This window comes from Copadichromis virginalis, linkage group LG12 (genome assembly GCF_057382275.1).
Source record: "Copadichromis virginalis isolate Kocher_CV1m ecotype Utaka linkage group LG12, C_Virginalis_male_GT1.1, whole genome shotgun sequence".
Taxonomy (NCBI): Eukaryota; Metazoa; Chordata; class Actinopteri; order Cichliformes; family Cichlidae; genus Copadichromis; species Copadichromis virginalis.
In genome coordinates, this window is record NC_140629.1 from 6,954,381 (window position 1) to 6,976,948 (window position 22,568).

The 22,568-nt window shown below is 43.1% G+C and overlaps 1 protein-coding gene across 1 annotated transcript in view; it reads right to left on the reverse strand.

Moving 5' to 3' along the window:
• Nucleotides 1-22,568, reverse strand: part of hk2 (hexokinase 2) — a 50,731-nt gene that overhangs the window by 15,306 nt on the left and 12,857 nt on the right. Inside the window, exons 4-12 of the mRNA XM_085474514.1 lie at nt 21,344-21,463; nt 18,542-18,637; nt 15,329-15,428; nt 14,642-14,825; nt 10,713-10,874; nt 8,086-8,319; nt 5,138-5,442; nt 4,877-5,025; nt 4,559-4,678 (exon numbers count right to left, since the gene is read on the reverse strand). Of these exons, the coding sequence (XP_085330640.1) occupies nt 4,559-4,678; nt 4,877-5,025; nt 5,138-5,442; nt 8,086-8,319; nt 10,713-10,874; nt 14,642-14,825; nt 15,329-15,428; nt 18,542-18,637; nt 21,344-21,463 (1,470 nt within the window). The remainder of the gene's footprint in view (nt 1-4,558; nt 4,679-4,876; nt 5,026-5,137; nt 5,443-8,085; nt 8,320-10,712; nt 10,875-14,641; nt 14,826-15,328; nt 15,429-18,541; nt 18,638-21,343; nt 21,464-22,568) is intronic.

The window sequence follows — 22,568 nt, forward strand, 5'->3', positions numbered from 1 at the left end:
GAGAGGAGATCCCTGCGGAGAGGAAGCTGCCAAGGACTTGCTGCAAGCAGGCTGATTATTTCTGCATACCACGACTTCGCGGGCCACCAAGGGGCCACCAGGATCAGAGAGAGGGAATGCCGACGCACCCTCTCCAGAATTGGAGATATCATTTCCACTGGGGGAAATGCATACAGGAGCACGTCTGGCCATTGGTGCGCTAGCGCGTCCAAGCCCAAGGGTGCATCGTGGTCGATTATGGAGAAGTACAGGGGGCAGTGAGCATTCACCCTGGAAGCAAAAAGATCTATTTGCGCCTCGCCAAATAGATCCCAAATCTGAGCCACTATTGAAGGGTGTAACCTCCATTCTCTCACCAGAGGACCCCCCCTGGAGAGAAGGTCCGGCCCCAGGTTCAGGTGGCCCGGGACATGGGTGGCTCTTAGAGTCAGAAAATGAACACTGCACCATAACAGCAGAGAGCGAGACAGCTGCAACAGGGGAAGAGAGCGTGTTCCTCCCTGCCTGTTTATATAAGACACCACTGTTGAATTGTCCGTCCTGACTAAGACATGCTGGCCCTGCAGGACTGGACGGAAACGCTTTAGAGCTAAGAACACTGCTAACAGCTCTAAGTGGTTGATGTGCAGCTGGCGCTGAGCCGCGGACCAGATCCCTCTCACTGACGCACCCTCGCACAGCGCTCCCCACCCACTTAGGGAAGCATCTGTGGACACCACCTTGCGAAACAACACCCTCCCAATCCGAGAGCCCTGGTGCAGTAGCCCGGGCTCCCTCCAAGGACGGAGAGCTAGCATGCAAGACGCAGTTACCGGCAGCCTCCTCCGGAGGTGACGCGAAGCACACAAACGGTGAGAGAGAGTCCAGCGTTGAAACGCTCTCATTTTCAACAGCCCAAGCGGCACTACGGCGATCATAGATGCCATCATGCCCAACAAGCGCAATATCGTCTGGAAACGCAGTCTGCGTCCCAGCTGAAATTGAGCGAGGCAGCGATGAAACGCGGCCACTCTGTGCTCTGACAACCGTGCGCGGCTGGAAAGAGAGCATATTTCCAGACCGAGAAAAGCGATCTGTTGACCTGGGATTAGCGAGCTCTTCTGAAAGTTCACAGAGAACCCCAGTGTCTGAATGTGTGACAGAACCCGCGACAGCTGCGTCTCCGCCTGTTCTCTGGAGCAAGCCACGAGAGCCCAGTCGTCCAGGTAGGCCAAGATGCGGATGCCCCTCTTCCTGAGGGGCGCTAGCGCTGCCTCGGCACATTTCGTAAAGGTGCGGGGAGCGAGCGACAGCCCGAACGGCAGCACTAGGTATTCGTAGGCTACGCCCTCGAATGCAAACCTCAGAAACTGCCTGTGTTTCGGGTGTATAGCGACATGAAAATAAGCATCTGTTAGATCGATTGTCGCAAACCAATCTCCCGGGCCGACTGCACTCAGGAGCTGTCTGAGTGTTAGCATCTTGAACCTGTACGTTCGCAGGTACGTGTTCAAGACTCGCAGGTCGAGGATGGGACGAAGCCCTCCCCCTTTCTTCGGAATGACAAAATAACGGCTGTACCAACCTTTGTCCGTCTCCGAAGCGGGGACCACCCGTATTGCTCTCTTCTGTAATAGCGCCTGTATTTCCTCTCTGAGTACCAAGGCTGCCTCGGGGTTGACAATCGTGTTCACGACTCTTTGGAAACGAGGCGGCTTGACCCGGAACTGCAACCGGTAACCCATGGCAACGGTTTGCAGCACCCATGGAGAGGGGGCGCAAGCGCGCCACTGAGGGAAGTGAGCAGCCAGCCGGCTGGCCTGCAGCACTGACGGCGGGGCGCCGTCGCCCCCCAGTGTGTCTGCAGGGGACTGCATCCCCTGCCTGACCTGGCTCATTTCGCCTGCAGGTTGAGCATTTGAGATTGTTTGAGAGTAAACAACACTCTTTATTGATTGCAACATGGGAACATGTACATTTATACATTTTGTTGGGTGCACCTTTTCCGGGGCATAACAATGAAAAACAGCGGGAACACTCGATGTGGTCGCTTGAACATTCAACACATCTGAACCGTGTGCAGGGGTTATGTGCTTGGGAGACCGCGATAGGGAAGTGCAGCGCCTTCTGGGGCTGACAACCTGAACAGAACTTAAGCGGCACCTCTTGTGCGGCAACAGAGGGGTAAGAGCAGCGTCTCCCTGCTGCCGGATCCCTTCCCCACTCGCAATCACAGCTAGGAGGGCTGAGGCTTCTTCCTCCTGGGCGTCGGGTCCCGTCGGGGGCCCGGGGGAGGGCCTTTGCCCCAGGCCGACTGGCGTGGAGCTCGGGCCGGAGTACGTGCTCTCGCCGGCGGCCCTCCCACTCCAGCAGTGGGCGCCGGTCTCTTGCCAGCTGTCAGAGGAGCGGCGGGCCTGTGAGAGCTAGCAGTGGGCTTGGGCTGGGGCTGGCGTCTGGGGATGATGTCGCGCAGAGCTTCCGTCTGCTTCTTCCTCAGATCGAATCTAGCCTGAATGGCTTCAAGTGAATGTCCGAATAACCCAGCCGCAGACACTGGTGCGTCCAGATACACAGCTCTGTCTCTATCAGGGACGTCGGAGAGGGTCAGCCACAGGTGCCTCTGCGCCACCACTGTCGAAGCCATCCCTCTGCCCAGGGAGAGCGCTGCACAGCGAGACGCACGGAGGATGTAATCCGTGGTGACTCTAACCTCGTTAAGAAGAGGTGACAGCGGGCTGTCCTCCGGAACCAGCGATCCAAGCTCCGCCAGGCACATTGCTTGGTACGTCTGGAGCATGGTGACGGAGCTCATGGCTCGAGCGGTGCCGGCCTGAGCCCGATAAATCTTCTCCAGCTGCGAGGCCGAGAATCTGCAGTGCTTGGACGGCAGAGTTGCGGGGCCACCGACACCATGGTTATGGGACGGGGCCAGATAAGCAGCCAGAGACGGCTCCATAGGGGGTGGGTTAGCTAAACCAGCTCCCTCGGCGCCGTCCAATTCCATGTACTGTCCATAGCCGGGCACAGTGACGCGGGTAGACAGAGGTTTGTCCCATGACGCTGTTAGCTCGCAGAGAAAGTCTGGGAACATGGGGAGGCAGTTTTTGGCCGTTGCGGGCTCCGGTGGAAGGAAAAAACCCGCAAACCGCGACGGCTTCCGAGCTGGTGGAGGAGAGGGCCAGTCCACCTGCAGCTTCTCAGCGGCACGGCGAAACAGGGAGAAAAGAGAGGTGTCATCGTGGCCGACCGGCGCAGCAGCGGCGGCATATTGGGTCGACAATGAGCTCTCCTGCTCATCCTCCGACAAACCATGGATGTCCAGGCCGATGTCCAGCACGTCATCGTCTTCCTGGGGAGCGCTGGCGGGCTTCAACCCAGGCTGAAGCCCGTCAGCGCTCCTGCATGGTTCCGGTCCGTCATCGGCTAACCCGTCAACGTATTCCATGTGGTCAGCCCAGCTAATCGCGGGGACATCGACCTGAAAATTTTCGTCTTCGGACTCGGACGAAGCCGGGGCTCCAGACTCGGAAAGAAGAGGGTCATGCCGTGCGACAGCCGAGCGTCCCAGCACTCTTTCCACAAACGTCACCCGTCTTTCCAGGGTCGAGCGTCGGAGCTGGCGACAAAACGCACAAGCTTCGGGCTCCGTCAACGCTCTCCTAGCGTGGACGATCCCCAGGCAGACAGGGCAGGCATCGTGCTGGTCGCTGTCGTGCAAAGAGAAACCACATCCCTGAGGACAGGGGCGAACAGAAGATTTCTGCTTTGCTCGCTTCGGTTTGGAGTCCATTCCCAAAACGCAAAGCGAAACGCTGCACAAGAAAAACTTGAAAATAGCGCTCCGCGGGCAGCCTACGCACCAGCTGGGCGGTGGAGGCTAACACCAACAGGGGCAGTTAAGCTAGGTTCAAGTTGGCAGACAACGGAGCTAACTAGCAGTAGCTAGCTAGCCCAACTCAGCAGAGGTGTTCTCAGCGAGGTGAAGAGCGTAAGAACTGAGGGATGACGGTGATGGCAGCGGCTATATGTGCGGGCGGGGCCTTGCGCGTGTCATCACACGTCATCTGCCGTAAAGGCGTGAATAAAGGTTTCTTCAGCCAGGACACGCGAGGGCGTGATATCCCATACTTATGTGTTGTACCGAGTGAATCGACTGAAAGGGAACGCTGGTTTTAAGACAGCCAGCAAATCTACAACTGAATGGCTGTAAAAGAAAATAATTAAGGTGTTGCAATGGCCCAGTCAAAGCCCAGATGCTGCAGTGGGACCTCACGAGAACTACAAATGAAGCAACTACCTGCAAAGCTCAATGAACTGAAGCAATGCTGTAAAGAGGGGTGGGCAAAACAATGATGATGTGGAAATTGATACAAGTGATTCAGAAAATGATTACATCAAGTTACAAACTACTGAATCATGAAGTTTACTTCAGTCTAAACTGAAACTGACGTAGACCAAGGGTGGGTCTTTGCTGGGGTAAAAAGTATAAACGTTTTTGGTGAAAGGCACCAAGAGAAAGATGTAACCAGTCTGAACTCATATAGTTTATAGGTCATTTTACACAAACACAGAAAATTACCTCATCAAGTTTGGTTTGATCGCAGGGGAAGGAGAACGTAAAACCCAAAGGTAAAGATGCTCCTTTCATGCCCATGTATTCCAAAAAGTCAGCTATGCAGTCCACAATATGGTTGAACAGCTAGAAAAAAAACCAAACAAAAAAACAAAATTAAAAGGAATATTATAAGGTATAAGTACAAATAAGTACAAAGCATCACTTTTGCAAACATCCACAGTACTGTGCTTTGACATGGCAAGTTTTTAACCAACATTTGGCCTTAATTTAGCTCTTAATCACAAGTAGCTTCCTGTTAGTCAGTTTCAGTTGAAGCACTACCTCTTCCCCTGTGCCTTGCATGATTTCCTGTGGGATACTGTAGATCTTCTGTTGCATATCCACACTGCGTTTTGTTCCACTTCTCACTCGCACCAGAAGCACTCGAAAGCTGGAGCCTCCAAGGTCCAAAGCCAAGAAATCGCCATGTTCTGTCCAGGTATAAAAGACATTAACTCATTATATTTAAAAAAAAAAGAAAAGAAAAAAGAAACCTTGTGTCAAAAGCAAGCCAGAGCTTGGGGGAGGTGGGGTTAAACCTACCTGATCCGTCGGGAGTGGATCGGACATAAGTGGGAAGCATCTTGATGCTGGCCTGCTTGTGGGTTTGCTTTGACAGACCTCGGGTCATCTCCTCGCTGAATCGCCTCTTTACCTCCAGCAGCTGTTCGCGACTCAAGCGCAGCGTGTCGAGGATGTGCTGCCGGTCAGCATTTTGGTTGGCAAGTCGGAAGGCCACCGCAGTCACCATAGCTGCACCCTTCCCACTACCATCCTGTGACTGCAAAAAACGCACATCGCAGTCGGGTACAAGTCGACGAACCATTTTGTTGAGCCTCCTGGAAAACCTAGAAAAGACACACATTTGGTTAAGTCCCCATGGTTTCTGTCTTCTGTTGTTCCTTTTTCGCTTGTACACATGATACCCAAACAACTTGCTCTGTTGTGTTTTGATCTTTTTTTTTTTTTTTTTTTTTTACATTGAAGCTGCTCTACACCAGACAATAATCAGGAACATCATCTATGGGCATTTCCTTCTTCAGAGATTAACATTGTGTAGCCACTTCTTATACCTGAGTATATCATGCTTATGATTTTTGCCAAGGAACACACACACACACACACAGAATCATTTTTTTCATACACACTGTGCACTTTAACTGATGAACCTGGTGACATTTCCACTAGATATATTTGATCAGCAAACCTTTTAAATTTAAAATGAACATCTTTTGACCCTGTGTCGCACAAATACAATCAGCTGTGCCCATTAACGTCTTGAACACACCCTCCTTGTCAGTTAACCCCCCCCCCCCCCCCCCCACACACACACACACACACACACACACACACACACACACACACACAATGACAAGCTGTATATTTTATAGATTATCATTTTCAGTTACACTAAAAGCAGCGCATAATCAAGCCAGCTAGGAAACCTGGAAAAGGTAAGTGGCAGGCAATTCAGCTTGCAGCAATTTTCCTTTAAGAAAAAAGGGGGGCAGAAAGATAAGGACTCAGTTTAAGAGCACAATTTCTTATAGATGGATTTTTCTCTGCTATAAGTGAACTTGATGATGCTCCTTTATCATGTATACATCCTTCCAGCATTCAGTCTTTAAACTGTTTGTCTGACTTATTTATATAATCACACAGAGCAAATACAGTGGGGCAAAAGTATTTAGTCAGCCACCGATTGTGCAAGTTCCCCCACTTAAAATGATGACAGAGGTCAGTAATTTGCACCAGAGGTACACTTCAACTGTGAGAGACAGAATGTGAAAAAAAAATCCATGAATCCACATGGTAGGATTTGTAAAGAATTTATTCATAAATCAGGGTGGAAAATAAGTATTTGGTCAATAACAAAAATACAACTCAATACTTTGTAACATAACCTTTGTTGGCAATAACAGAGGTCAAACGTTTACTATAGGTCTTTACCAGGTTTGCACACACAGTAGCTGGTATTTTGGCCCATTCCTCCATGCAGATCTTCTCGAGAGCAGTGATTTTTTGGGGCTGTCGCCGAGCAACACGGACTTTCAACTCCCGCCACAGATTTTCTATGGGGTTGAGGTCTGGAGACTGGCTAGGCCACTCCAGGACTTTCAAATGCTTCTTACGGAGCCACTCCTTTGTTGCCCGGGCGGTGTGTTTTGGATCATTGTCATGTTGGAAGACCCAGCCTCGTTTCATCTTCAAAGTTCTCACTGATGGAAGGAGGTTTTGGCTCAAAATCTCACGATACATGGCCCCATTCATTCTGTCCTTAACACGGATCAGTCGTCCTGTCCCCTTGGCAGAAAAACAGCCCCATAGCATGATGTTTCCACCCCCATGCTTCACAGTAGGTATGGTGTTCTTGGGATGCAACTCAGTATTCTTCTTCCTCCAAACACGACGAGTTGAGTTTATACCAAAAAGTTCTACTTTGGTTTCATCTGACCACATGACATTCTCCCAATCCTCTGCTGTATCATCCATGTGCTCTCTGGCAAACTTCAGACGGGCCTGGACATGCACTGGCTTCAGCAGCGGAACACGTCTGGCACTGCGGGATTTGATTCCCTGCCGTTGTAGTGTGTTACTGATGGTGACCTTTGTTACTTTGGTCCCAGCTCTCTGCAGGTCATTCACCAGGTCCCCCCGTGTGGTTCTGGGATCTTTGCTCACCGTTCTCATGATCATTTTGACCCCACGGGATGAGATCTTGCGTGGAGCCCCAGATCGAGGGAGATCAGTGGTCTTGTATGTCTTCCATTTTCTGATGATTGCTCCCACAGTTGATTTTTTCACACCAAGCTGCTTGCCTATTGTAGATTCACTCTTCCCAGTCTGGTGCAGGTCTACAATACTTTTCCTGGTGTCCTTCGAAAGCTCTTTGGTCTTGGCCATGGCGGAGTTTGGAGTCTGACTGTTTGAGGCTGTGGACAGGTGTCTTTTATACAGATGATGAGTTCAAACAGGTGCCATTCATACAGGTAACGAGTGGGGGACAGAAAAGCTTCTTACAGAAGACGTTACAGGTCTGTGAGAGCCAGAGATTTTCCTTGTTTGAGGTGACCAAATACTTATTTTCCACCCTAATTTACGAATAAATTCTTTACAAATCCTACCATGTGGATTCATGGATTTTTTTTTCACATTCTGTCTCTCACAGTTGAAGTGTACCTCTGGTGCAAATTACTGACCTCTGTCATCATTTTAAGTGGGGGAACTTGCACAATTGGTGGCTGACTAAATACTTTTTTGCCCCACTGTATGTGGCTGTTCACTGAGATCACCTCCCTGAGACTTGCCTTTATGCTCTTATATTCTTTGTCTCAGGGACATGCAGGCACACAGAATGAATAGTAAAAATGTGATTTGAAGTGACAAACACAGCCACAGTCACTCCACAGCTACAGTAAAAGGTGCCAGTGACACAGATCAAAGTCATGAATGTGTTGGCGAGACCAACATAACAGAAGTGATTCACTTACTCTGGATGATTCTTGTAAACAGAGCCATCCACTCCAATAGTGACACGCAACTTCTCAGCAGCTTTGTTATCCCGGATCTGTCGCAGCACTGATGCTAGAGAGGAAGCGCACAGGTGTGCGGCCCGTGTGGATACAATCTGACACACCCTCCGAGTTGCTATGCAGTCCTCAACCGACGGGTCCAGCCCCAGGCCACGAAGTATCTTCTCAGCACTAGCAATACCTTCCTCATCTCTGCAGGAAGGAAAGTGAAGAAATTAATGTGAAGAATAGAAGAAGAGCTTGAGGACAGAATTCTTACCCTCCCCCATAAAAACGTCGTTTTATTTTAAGTACGTGCCAAGTGTTTTTTAAAAGGGCAAGACATTTTTAACACAGCTGTTCCAAACAGCCTAGATTATTATAGATGCTCACATTATTTTACTTTGCATACGGAAACATAATGATTTCACAAAAAAACAAAAACTAACAGCTTCAAAATTATTAGCCTCCATGCTAATAGCTAGTTGCATATACAACTACATATTTCCTTTGCAAATCTTTTAAGCTCCTCCACATTTTATGTTTTTCTGGCATGGATCTTAGTCTTTAGTTCATCCCACAGATTTTCAATTTTGATTCAGCTCAGGGCTTTATGTAGGCCAGTCAGGAAGAGTCACTTTGTTTGTCTGGAGGTAGTTCTCCAACAGGAGAGATGTGTGTTTTGGGTTGTGGTGTTTGGAGACAAAGGGAGGATCTCAGCTTTGGTGCTCGCTGCTACAGGTTTGTTTTTTCCAAAATCTGCAGATATCCTTCTTCATGATTCCTTCCACCTTGATGAGATTCTCAGTTCCAGACAAACGAAACAATCACAAGCATAACACTCCCACCATCGTGTTTCAGTGTGGGGAAGGTGTTCTTTGGGTTGTACGCCTCTTCCTTCTCTATCCTCAACCTTCACAGCACATTTTTAATTACTAGCATATAATCTCTGCCCACTGCTTTTGAACATTCAAACTCAGAATTTAACTTATTAATGAAGACCTATTAATAGATTATTTACCAGAAAGCAATAAAGGAATAATAAACTTTCAGGAAATGGACTGTGTGTTCTGTGAGATGGTCTGGGTTTCTCTTCCCTGCATGCTGTACTTCTACTTTGCTGTTGGGGAAGATTTCTGTTCAAGAATCTTTGAAAGACCCACTAAACATGTATTTGGTGTTAAACATCACGTGTTCACCTCTTTAGCTATAAATAACTAATATTTTGACTCAATCCACCCAAAAAATAAACATAAAAATAAAAAAATCTAGCAAAACAGGAGCGATGGCAATTATATGCAAATAGAGCCATGTGAGGACGTTTACACAAGACTTTATGCAGTTCACCCCATTATTTAGTGATGTCTGAAACAACTTTCAGCCACAATAACTTGAAGCAGGGTTCCACAGTTAAACAAATTATAATCTCAAGTTTGGCTTCCTACAATTAAATGAATATGAGTGATCATGCATTAAAATGTATATAAAGTAATGCCCTGTTGATTTCATTTTGTTGAAAGTTTTGGTGAATAAGAAGGACTACTTTGATACAAATATGTGAACAGATGTGAAAGGAGTGTGAATTATAATATTATTGTTCACTAAATACTCGTGATTGTCATTTTGGCCCTAACTTGAATTAATTGTGTTGTGTGTGACTTTATCACTCTCTCTTGTCATTGTGTCATTTTGGCTCTTCTTTAAAATGTTGCTTCAGTTCATTGCAGTGTGGGAGCACTCATTTATGCAACACTTTCTTAGCGTCTTGATGCATTCTCAATCATCCAGGAAAGTAAATCTCCAAAAGTTGATTCTGTTCATCTGGACGTAGCGTTTTGTGGGAGAAACGTTTCGTCACTCATCCAAGTGACTTCTTCAGTCTCAGCTGACTGCAGGTTTGCCCAATCTTATAAACAGTACATTTTGCAGTACAGTAAATTTGAATACATTTGCATAATGACATTATGCAAATGTACTGTCAGATTTACAGAATTTCAGTCAGGCTGAGGTCTGGGCCATTACAACACCTTGATTCTTTGCCTTTTTCACCATTCTGTTAGAGATTTCTTGCTGTGATTGGGCTCCTGTTGCATGAATGAGTTTCATCCGAATGGTGAATGGACTGGTTATTATCTACTGCTTATATAATGCATACATTCACACTCCGATGCATCGGAGAGCAATTTGGAGTTTGTGAGGCAGAAGGCAGGATGCAGTCAGGGATCGAACCATCAACCTTCCAATTAGTACATGACCTGCTCTACCTCCTGACTACAGCCAGCCCACCCAACCTATGCAACTTTAAAAACGTCAGCAGTGTTGCCATGTTATTTTTAGACTGACGTCCAATGGAGCTATAATTGTTCAGCCTTTTTTTTGTGCTGTCATGAACTTTAACATTTAACAGACTAATTCAGGTCTGCAGAGTGTCAGATGTAGCTCTTGGTTGTTCGGCAGTTTCGATGAGCATCTTAATTCCTGGCATAGCTCGTTGCTACTAACATAATGTTCAACAGGTTTGCACTTAATCCGCCATCTGAGAGATATCACAGAATGCAGTGTCAAGGTGCAGATGTGCACACACACACACACAAAGAAAAACTAACTTGTCATTCTCGATTGCATAGATGTGGCTGGTACTGAAGTGTCCGGTGGTGAGGAGCTCTGACGTAGTCTTGCCCTGAAACAGCAGCTGTGATCTGGCCATCTTTACCAAGATGAGACGTACCAGTTCCCCCATGTACATCCCACTAATCATCTTCTCAAACCTGCATGCAACATGAAAAAAAGAGAAGCAAAACAATGTGATATACATATATTTATAAAATATGATGAGCTCTATTTATGTACATCTACACACAGTGTTGGGGAGTAACGGAACACATGTACCGCCGTTACGTATTTAACATACAAAATATGAGTAACTGTATTCTGTTACAGTTACCGTTTAAAAAGGTGGTATTTAGAATACAGTTACTTTGCTGAAATTAAGGGATTACATGGCGGTATTTTCCTGTTTCATATGTTCGGCTATGCTCTCTCTATTTTTGGTTTCCACGCCCCAAACAAAACACGCATTAAGAGGCTCTAATGCCTGTGTCTCAATCTCGCGGCCCATGTCACCCCTACTTGCGGCCCGCATAATGACGTAAAGAAATATTTTAAAAAATGATTCACAAAAATGATTTAATATGCAGGCAGAGTGTTACAGGCATAGCCCTAAAGAATGTAGCCTCATGGGCAGTGTAGTCTGTGCTGCACGGAGAATGCACTGCCATACCCGTTATGTGTCTGTGAGCGTGAGGAGGGAGAAAAAGGTGAGTGGAAAAGTACAAGTTGTCACCGAGCAGAAACGGGAGCTGGAAGCATGTAAATATAATAATAACCACTGCAGCCAAAAAGAGAGCCTGACGAGCCCAGTTGTAAGTAAGCTATTAAGATTCGACTGTACACTGTGTTCGTGTTTTCCTCAGAAACAAAAAGTTCCGTTGGAGCAGTCTTTCAACGCCTCTCTCTGTCTCTCGCTAGCAAACTTGAACCACACAATAAAGTAAAGCTAGTTTTCAGCTACGAGCCCGACACGGAACCCGACGTAATAGCCAGAGGTCCCTTTACTACAGTTTGGAGCCGCGGACCTGTTTTCTATACGAGATCACTGCAAAAGGTGCAGCCTTACCTAATGTCCACCTTACTGTTACTCATTTTATATTAAGATTTAAACATCTAGTTGGTATTGGTATTAGGGCTGAACGATTATGGAAAATAATCTAATTGCGATTTTTTGCCCCAATATTGCGATTGCGATGCGATATGCGATTATTTTTTAAGGTCTTTGTCTTCTGTATTATTAAACAAAGACAAGCAATACATCATATAGTATGGCCAATACTATATTACATTAATTTTAAACTGTTCTTTCCTGGAAGACAGACCTCTGTTATGATGACATGAGGTGATGCATGAATTGATGACTGACATTTTTATTTAACTTCTTCAATCACAACAGTATATTTGAACATACACAATAGTTTATTTTTAGCTTACAAACATCTGAGCATAAAGTGCTGACAAGGAACCCTGGTGTAAACATTAAATGATTAAAATGAAAGTCAGTACAATGTGCAGATTGCAGAAATATACATAAAAAAAATCAGTGGCTTTACCACACTCAGTTTTTCGACATCTGTGAACTACTAGACAGTCATTCAATTGAAAAATAATATTAAATAAATAAAACTAATAAATAAAAAATACACACATCTTACTGATCTCTGCAGTCAGTAACATTACACATAAAGTGCAAACATAATAGCAATTGTATAAACACACACACACAAACACGCCTTTAAAATTTAAAGGCGTGAAATTGGACGGTCTAGTTCTGATTAGCGTCACCGCTGTCTCGGTGGAGTTTAATAAACTCGGCCGTCTGCTTCTTGCTATCTAAAATATAACCAGACACTGGTGTAAATTCTCGACTGTCTCATACTTCTGTTTAATAAGTTTTCTGTTTGACGTTTAGTCAGCTGTGTGAAAACCAAGGAGGAACCCACCCGGGGGATTAATAAAGTTTTATTTTATCTAATCTAATAACTTTAATCTCAGCCAAACCGATTTACTCACGAACAAACAAAACACTGAAAAAAGCCCAACAATAACATTTTTAGGTTGTCTAAGTGACTTATATATTACGTTTAACCCGAGCAGCGAAACTCCGCGGTGATCTGAAAATGATGTGCCGGGAGTTGTGCCGTTCTCGGCCGCATCAGTAACCCTCGAGCTCCCGGCTAGCTGTCGAGCTGGTGGGTAGCAGACGCCTCTGAAAACGTCGAAGCACTTTTGCAAATATGGGATATCTTGATAAACCGAGCAGATATTTGATGTTTACACAACTACTTTCTCGCCTGAAAATATGTTAAAAGTTTATTTTGTGACCCAGAAAGATTAGTATGAGTAATTTTAAAACTTAGTAGCGGCCGCCATTGCTGGAAACTGGAGTTTGGCTGGGCCGCGCTATGAATTCTGGGATATGGTAGTAATTTGGACAGCCTTCGGCGCGTCGCTGTGACGTAATCGGTCTACAAATGCGGCCTCAGGAGGATGCAGCCCATGAATTGTATAATATAATCGCAGTATAATCGCAGCCTTTGCGGTTAGAAAATTGCACTTGATCATGTCGCGATATTATCGCAAATGCGATATATCGTTCAGCCCTAATTGGTATGGCGAGTAACCTTCAGTAATAGTAATAAATCACACAGCAATCACACAGGTCTCTCTTGGAAATGAGATTTTTAATCTCAATGAGATTTTTTTTTACCTGGATAAATAAAGGATTAATAAAGCAATAGTACATTCATGTAGTTGTAAAAAAGCATGATAATATATTAAGTAATCCAAAGTATTCAGAATACATTACTCTCATTGAGTAAGCAGCACATAACAAAGCTGTTCCCAAATTAAATGCTGAGGTAAACTGCCTTTCCAGCAGAGTATTATTTTTATGTTTTTAGACAAACAAATAACAATGTTTGACAAGTGTGAGACAATCAGAACTACAAAGATTTTAATAAATAAACTGTCAAAAGTTTGATTTTTGTTTTAGAATTACATGGTAATAATGATCCACCAATTAGGCATTAAAGTCATTCGTTGAAGTATATAAACTGTTTAATCTCTCTGTGACGCACTGCATGCTTTATTGTTACTGGAAATTAAGGTCACGCAAACTTAAATCCGTCACCTAACTCTATTAAACCCTGTCTGGGCCCAGACCTCTTATTGAGGTTTCTCATGTGATATCAAGAGCTGTCCACTATACTGGATGTGATACAACCACTGGTTGCTAGGGAAAAATGTGCTTTTCTGACAGGTTGCCAATGGTTCCTGCAGGTTGATGGCTGTCGCTGGGTGAAATCAGTTGCAAAGAAGGTGCTGCACCAAAAACCTCCCTGCAGGTCACCTTTAGTTTTTCATGTTTGTCTGCAAATACTCCAACAACTAGCCAAGCAGCAGTAAAACTTAAAGAAACATAAACCAGAAATAGTTAGCTGTGCCTTTTGAAATTTGCCGGCTGCAGTGCTGAAGGGCTCCATTTCCAGTTTGCATCGCATTTTTCATTTTCACTGATACTCTGAAAGCAGCTGGCCAGTATTAGCAGAGCCGAATATTCATTTTTCCCTCACGACCGGTGGTTGCCAGATGGTCATGGACCAATCTCTAGGCCTGTGTGACTGAAGCCTTATTCACTTGAACCTACATGATTGTCACATGTCCACATGTCTGCAAAACCGCAAATGTTCCAGGACATACTGACTTTTTTGACAGAACTCTGAATTAGTATATGAAAAAGGTTATTTACATAATATCAGCAACAACATCAACAAAGGTGAAGCAGTCAGACAAAGTATTTCAATATGCCCACATGAATGGAAATCAGAGAGAGTCGCTTCTAATTCAAACCCGCCTGCCTGTGAAGCCACCAGCGTGGGATGTTTTATCTAATACCAAGTCGTGTGAGAACAAACACACTCACAGCTGCTTGCCAGGGTTGAATGAGCCTGCGTCCAGCTCCCGGTCAATGTCAGTGCGTAGGTCCTCCAGGGCCCCGTCGTCCCCAAAAGCACCCCACTCAGTATTTACACACATCCGCCCCTCGTCACCATCCAGAACACCAATGTTCCTCATCTGCTCCATGTAGCAAGCGTTGGTCCCCGTTCCTTGAGAAAAGAGATTTCACTGCAACAACTCTGTCAGTAACTATATAACGACTAACTGAGAGGTCGGCTGGGCTTAGTGGGCACATTTAAGATTACACTTACAAGATGAGTGTGAAAGCACCTGTGCTCACTTCTCTCCTCTAGTTTGTATATATTTTTACAATACAAGTTACAAATATAATACTATAACAATAATATCACACTTTGCAGCAGAAACTGCATCTGAATGAAATCCATTAAAGGAAAAATTAAATAGAGATGAATAAGAAACTTCAGCAGGGAAATTTCTTTTTTTGAGTGCAACAGTGAGGTGCCACATGTTCTGGCCTTCAGCATTAAAAGATTTTTTTTTTCATGAACATCGATATTTTTACCCAAGAAGAAAACAGATGGAGCAGTTCATCCATTAGGATGCAGTTTAATGGGTGTTACATCACTGTTGTGTGGTAGAAGTCTCACTGAGCCTCATAATCCATTTATAGTCACTGTTACATTAGACTTACCTACAATGAGGCCAACTTCACAGTGACGGTCATCAAAGCCACAGGTCATCATGGTTCCCACTGTGTCATTGACCACAGACACAATGTCAATGTCAAAGTCCTGCAATGAGAATCTGTTTATTAAAACAAGCTTTCATTTGAATTCACTACTTCTTGCATCACAGTATTTTGGATTTACTTCAGCACTTCATTTTGTTTAATTTACTACACTGAAATCAATCTTTAAGTTTTTATGAGGACATTATGCAGGTGTTTTATCTAAACGTGTTTTCTTGCTGAGGTTTGCTGAGGACATTTGTTTAGTTATTGTGGATGACCTTCCATACTTATAGCTGGAAGTATCATTGATATCTTTAATAGGCACAATGCAGCAGCTCATGCTGTCATTACCCCAGGTCACCTGCACAAGACGCATGTAGTGTTAGCCTGCACAAAAAGATCTTTTCTTCCAAGTTATTAGAGCCTGAGCATTCACATTGCGAAGGCTCTATTGTATCTGCTCCATTTATTTAATATCAGTCCTCCCTTAGAGTACACGATTTGCATACGAGCTCCAACCAGGATGCTCTTTGGCACTGTGTGTTCACGTAGAAACCAAAGCAAACTCTCACATTGTACCATTTGTACTTTTTTACCATTTGCTGCTCCAAAAGAGCCAGTGTGAATTACTTGTAAGTTTGTTGTCAACAGACACTAAATATCTTGTTTGAGGTGAGCCAAGCCTCGCGTATACTCAGAATTCACCATAAACTCTAGTTTTGGCACTGGGTTCAGTCCTTACTCCTTTTCCCCATGTATGCATGCTCATGAAGATGATTCATAAAGCCCCTGGATACATGAAAATTATCAACTTGCATGGACATGTTTGCATTGTGGCAGATGTATAGCAGAACAAGTCAGGCTGGTGGTTTGCATTTGTCTACTCATGTTGTTCTGAGTCTTTCCACTACTTCAGCCAGCTTACTGAAGAAATTAGAAAGGCTTTGAGAAGTGATGGTTGATCTGCTCATCTGCTCTGTTATATGCTCTTCATCATCCAACCAATGACAAGGAGTCAGTGGTTGAATGATTTTGACCACTGCCAAGATGGGCATGCTTCTTCTTGACTTGTGGGATTTAACGATTAGAACGATTTGGTCATGAAACAGTGGAGTAAAACGAGCACGCTTGCCTTGTGGTGTCAGGCGTGTTTTGAGATCATGTTGCAAAGTTTCCTCACACTATAATCAGACAGGATGAGAGAAACAACACCTCTACACTGAGTTTCTCATGTGTGCCCAAGTCTATCTTTTCCTGCAGGTTGAGGAATAAGCACTGATGAACCACATTATTAGGTACACCTGTTCAAACTCCTGTTAATGCAAATATTCAGTGTGCCAACGATGCTAATGTATTAGCTGCTTAACCATAGCATAGTTGTGCCAGGCTGACTGGTCAGAGGTTACAGTTTACACAGCAAAGCTTAAAATCTGATATATTGTCTAATGGTTTGGGTTTTTTCCCGGGACATGAAACATAAAAAGATTTTTCTACTATGTGTTACGTGTAATTATTTAGCAGTCCTCACTTAATTAGTGAATTAATTAGTCATCTACAGCAGTGTTTCCCAACCACTGTGCTGCGGCAAATAGGATTGCCGTGAGAAATGATCAGGTGTGCTGTGGAAGATTATCTGGTTCCACCTGATTAGTACACCGAGCGGCTGGTGTGAGTCACGGGCAGAACAACTACAATGTCTTCCACTAGAGGGCAGTACAACGACCTGCTCTAATTAATCGGTTGCCAACTGCCAGTAAAACAGAAGAAGAAGAAGAAGACAAAGAAGAAATTGCATAAAGTCACACTGTGAGTGAGACAACGCAGCGTGTAATAGCAATAAATAAATATTTGAAAAGAAAAAGTAGTCATTCTGACCTGGTCCTGGAGAAAATTCAGACCCAGATGAAGGCCCTAGCATGAGTAGTGGTCAGATGAAAGCAAAAAAGGTATACTGGGGACAAAGCAAGCCAATTCCACTATCCCTGGTGCGCAGGGAAAAATGATCAATATGCTTTTTGTGACATTTTTGTTTGGTGGTGTGCCATGTGATTTTTCTAATGTGAAATATGTGCTGTGGCTCCAAAAGGTTGAGAAACACTGATCTACAGCAGTGGTCCCCATGCATTTTAGCACCACGGACCAGTTTATGTCCGATAATATTTTCACGGACCGGACTTTAAGGCGTTGCGGATAAATACAACAACAAAAAAACAAAAAAAACAAAACAAACCGGTACCGGTACCGAAAAACAAAGATTTCTTCATAACACACGGGCAAAGACCCAGGGAAACAGAGTTAACGATAAATATGATTTAAAAAAATTAATAAATAACGTTAAAAACCCTGAAAACCATACATTTCACACCCGAGCCTCAACTCTTGCAGCCCGGTAATAAACGACTCACGGACCAGTGGTTGGGGACCACTGATCTACAGTATATCTGTTTCAACTTTCTGTTGTATTCCTGCTGTTTCAAAAATGATACAAACAGGAACGCTGCACAGTGCCCTCTGGTGGACAAAGTATGAAAAACCAACATTCATAACATGGTTGAAGGGTGTTTCTCCCATCTTGTCCTTACAACCTTTCATAAAGAGTTGTAAATGAGTTTAAAGAAGGGTGGAGTTTTCTGCTCTACACACTGTGGGCCTCTTGTTACTTGCTAGTTAAACTTCCTTTAAACACCACAGTAGCTGAGGTATTGTTGCTGATCCCTGATCCATCCCTGTATGAACACAGTATGCCCACCTTCTGATGGCTGCTTCCCACACATTAACATGTCATGTTTCAAAGCTCAGATCATCCTAAATTCGTTTTCTTGAATATGACACTGATTTCACTGTACCCAAATGGCCTCCACAGTCGCAGATCTCAATCGAATAGAGTAACTATGGGAATGCAGGAGAACAGAACTTTGCATTTCAGATATGTAGCCGGGAAATCTGGAGAAACTGTGATGATATCACGGGAGTGCAGACCAAAATGTTTCCTGACGATTGCTGAATCTATGCCATCAAGAATTAAGTTCTGAAAGCAAAAGGACGTCCAAACTAGTACTACTAAGGTGTGCCTAACACAGTGGCAAGCCAGTGAATGTAACTGCAGCTACACTTAATTAGCACTGTTTCAATACCTTTCCAAATGTTCAAGTGTTTATAAATTTGGATAATTACCCCTCTTTTCTTGATGGATTTTCTCAGAAGGCTGACCACGTCCTGTCCTTCCACCCCACTTGACCTGAAGCCTTTAGTCCAAGACATCAAAACAGCCTGCAGATGGAAAAAAACAACAACAGGACAAGTCAATTAAAAAATAATTTCATGATATATTGCTCAGAGTTGTTACACACCTCATCAACTCACAGAATGCTTGAGTGAATCAACCAAGTGACTTACAAATCACCTAAAATCTGAAACATACTTCACCGCTGGCTGTAAGAGTCCCCGACTCAGGTGGCAAAGCACACTGTGTTAATAATAACTGAACCTGACAACGACCAAATGCTAACTCTTCCCTGTAAAATATGGACATTTAAAACAGCAAAGTAAATAAACAGCCGGTGGTAATTACTCTATAAATCAAAGATAAACATTTATCTTTTTATAAAGTTCCACAACACAGCCTGGTCTGGGACATGAAAGCTGCTCATTCTAACCAGCATTCATTCAGAGAAAAATTAATGAGTATTATCAATAAGAAATTTCAAGCTGGAAGGATTATATTCAGCCCAGAGAGAGTCCACCATGAAGACTTTTAAAATATGTTCACAGTCCAAGCTGATGATGGATCAGTTTGATTTGTGTTGAGGTCATGTGTGAACATGACAGTGAACATGTTACCTCAGGTGACACATTCAGTGCAGGGCTGTGTGCATCACAGGCAAAAGGAGACTGTGACCTTTCTATTGATGGCATGATTTCAGATTTTGAACTCAGCACAACACTGTGAAACTTCGTGTTTCCCATTTATTTTTTTATCTGTTAGTCATCAAGTACAAACTACAGACGAATACGAAACAGGAAAGGTCACTCAGCAACTGGCAGCTAGTAATAGAAAAAAAGCCAGAGTAATTATCTGCTAACTAATAATTTCTCTTTTAAAATGTATGAACTTTGTAAATCTTGTAAAAAAATAAATAAAATGAAATGAAAAACAGAAGACTGAATGCCTCCTCTGTCTGCTGTAACCAGTTTTACTGCATATTTTTAAAACAGCCACAAAAACTTGTGACCATCTTCACTGTAAAAACAGGTTTGTACATTAAATCTAAAATAATATAACAGACAGCATTAAAGTACCAAGTCTCAGCTGTAATATATGCAAAACTGTGTCTGAAAGTACTGGAACAGTTTGGTCACTAAAACCTTAGGAAGCTGCGTGTCGTTTCAACATATGTTTATGGACAAAGGTGCTCACCTGTGGGTTCAAGCTGAGTGAGTGTTGGATATTAGGCTGTGGTGGAGTTATCTGTCAATTTGAGAAGTGTAAAAAAAAAAAAAGTAAAAATGTGAAGAACAAATTTTCTAAAAAAAAATGTAAAAAAAATATAAATAAATAAAAACAAAAATAAAAACCAAGAAAAAAAAAGAAAAATCTACAAGAAACATCAGTTTGTGTCATCTGTTGCACAAGGGTGCACAGACAAAGTAGAAAATAGCAAAAAGCTGAGGAAGTCTTCTCCATGGTGGACAAAAAACCCCCCCAAAAAAACCAAAAACCTTTTGAGTACACGGGGGGAAAAAAGCTCCTGAAGATGTACACTTAGGGCCAATTTACAAAAACATCCACCCTCCATAAACCGAATTTCTACTGATGAATTAAAATGAGCTTCCTTTAAAAAGATGGAAAGAGAAAAAACTGAATTGAAGGGGAAAAAAGTCTCATAACCCAAACCATTATTTTAAGTATAGAAGTGGTTTTGGAAAAGCATAGGAGGTTGGCTGTATGTCAAATTAGAACTGTGATATTGTCATTTATTGAATATTTCACTGCTGATGGAAGCAACAGGTAAAATGCACAATGACACAAAAGCATCATGCGTGCTAAGAATCAGCTAGATTCTTTAAATATTATACAATTAAGCATTAAAAACATGTGGCCAGAGCAAACAAAGGGCTTTTTAGCATGATTGCTTTAAATTGCAGCACTTGCTGCTCAATTTAGAAACAAGGATGGAAACTCCAATATCAGTAAATGTTGAAGATGTTTGCAACTTATTGAGTGAAGTCAGCTGTCATAATAATGGCAAATGTGTTGTGTTAAAACTGTTACATATATCACACAGCTGTTCCCTTACTTACACAAACTGAGACTTGGCACTTTAATGTAGTAAAATAAAGAAATAAATCAACAAGAACACAAAGAGCAAGTGTCCAGATACTCACAGACTGGACCGCATCACTTTTTGCACAGGAAAAGAAGAGTTAGAAAGAATGCCAACGTAATAACCCAAGAAAAACAGCAGTGTGATGAAGCCCTCACTGACTGCTGCAAGTAAAAGCTGACAGCAGAGGACCATTAGAGAAACTTCACGCTATTTTCAATACCCTGAAAGAACAAAAAATAAAGGCCCAGTTCATGCAACAGCAGAGCAATGCTGCTCTCCGCATCCCCTTCTTCGTCCAGACAAGAAAGGTTATCAGATGACCAATAAATGCAATCCATTAATCCATTAATATATCTGCTACCATACTTTAGATATAAAGTATGGTAGCAGTTTGAACTTCTGAAGAGGTCAAAAACAAAAATCTGACTCATTCAGAAACAACTAAAATGCCAAACTTGAAATGGTAACAGTAATTGTGTTATTTTATCATTAATTTATTTTAAACAATTTCAACTCTTTATATATCTAAACACAGGAAAAAAAAGAGTTCTACTTAAACAGAAATACAAGAAAGAAATTAACTGAATTGAATCTTTATTGAAATCCATCCAAATCTGTGATTTGAGGGCAGAACTTTTAAATCACTCACCTCATCCAACTTAGTCTGCTGGCAGGGAAACGAGAAGGTGAAGCCCAGAGGAAGCTTTTTGTCCTTCATGCCCATCTTGTCCAGATAGTTAGCCAGACAAGCAGCTATGTGGTCAAAAAACTACAAGAGAAGAAAGGTCAATTTTCTTATTAACTGCAAGATAAAAAATTGCATCTTTAATTTTCCATACATGTGTGCATTGTTCATCCAACTAGCAATGCTGCTGGTGTAACGAACCATGTGATACATTATTACGAGTCCTGAAGCCGTTTAAATCCTACTAACATCACTATACATCACTTCATCACATCTTTGCTATGGCAATTGTAAACAACATCTCAACTCAGGCATGCAATAAAGAAAGCTTTCAAAGGACTTTACAGTTCAACACCTTGAATTAAGTAGCTTGTAGAAGCACAAGTAGGAGCAATAAGCTGAAGTAATAGTTTCCTGTGTGACTTTATCAACATTTTTGTGGAGGAATTTCGTCCCACTCTACTTTACATTGGCATTCCTTTATGCACAGCTCAAGACTACAGTTTGGTCCATTTCAAAACCTTGACTCTTTTTCAGGCATTTTGTTGGAAATTTCCAGCTGTTTGTGGGATCATTGTCCTGCTGCAAGTTTCAGCCGAGCTTTAGCTGTCAGACAGATGGCCTCACTTTTGACTCTTGAATACTTTGGTATACGGAGGAGTTCATGGCTAACTCAATGACTGGAAAGTGCCCAGGTCCTGTTGCTGCAAAACAAGCCCACATCAAGCCCAATGCTTGACGGTGGTATAATGGTGTTATTGCTGATGTGTCTGGTTTTTGCCAAACGTGGCACTGTGTATTATGGCAGAACTTCTCCTTTTTTGTTTTCATCGGACCAAAGGACATTGCTACGCATTTACAAATACCTGCATGGAAAAGTTCTTAATCTGCACAAAAAATGGCTTAACACGCAAAACCACTGTGAGATTTTGACAAGTGAGCAACATCCAATTTTGCTCTTGCAACCATGTTAAACTCATTCTAATACAACAGCTTTGTGTTTGTTGCCTGCAGTCTGCATCATTTTAAAGACTTTTGTTCAAATTTCCTAAAGAAAAACACATCCATTCATTTGTTTGTACACATAGTTAGAGGCACTTTTATAATGTAATCATAAAGTACAAACAAATCCAGGTACAAGTATATTTATAAACACCAGGTTTATTTATGATTTATCTACAGTTTTGTG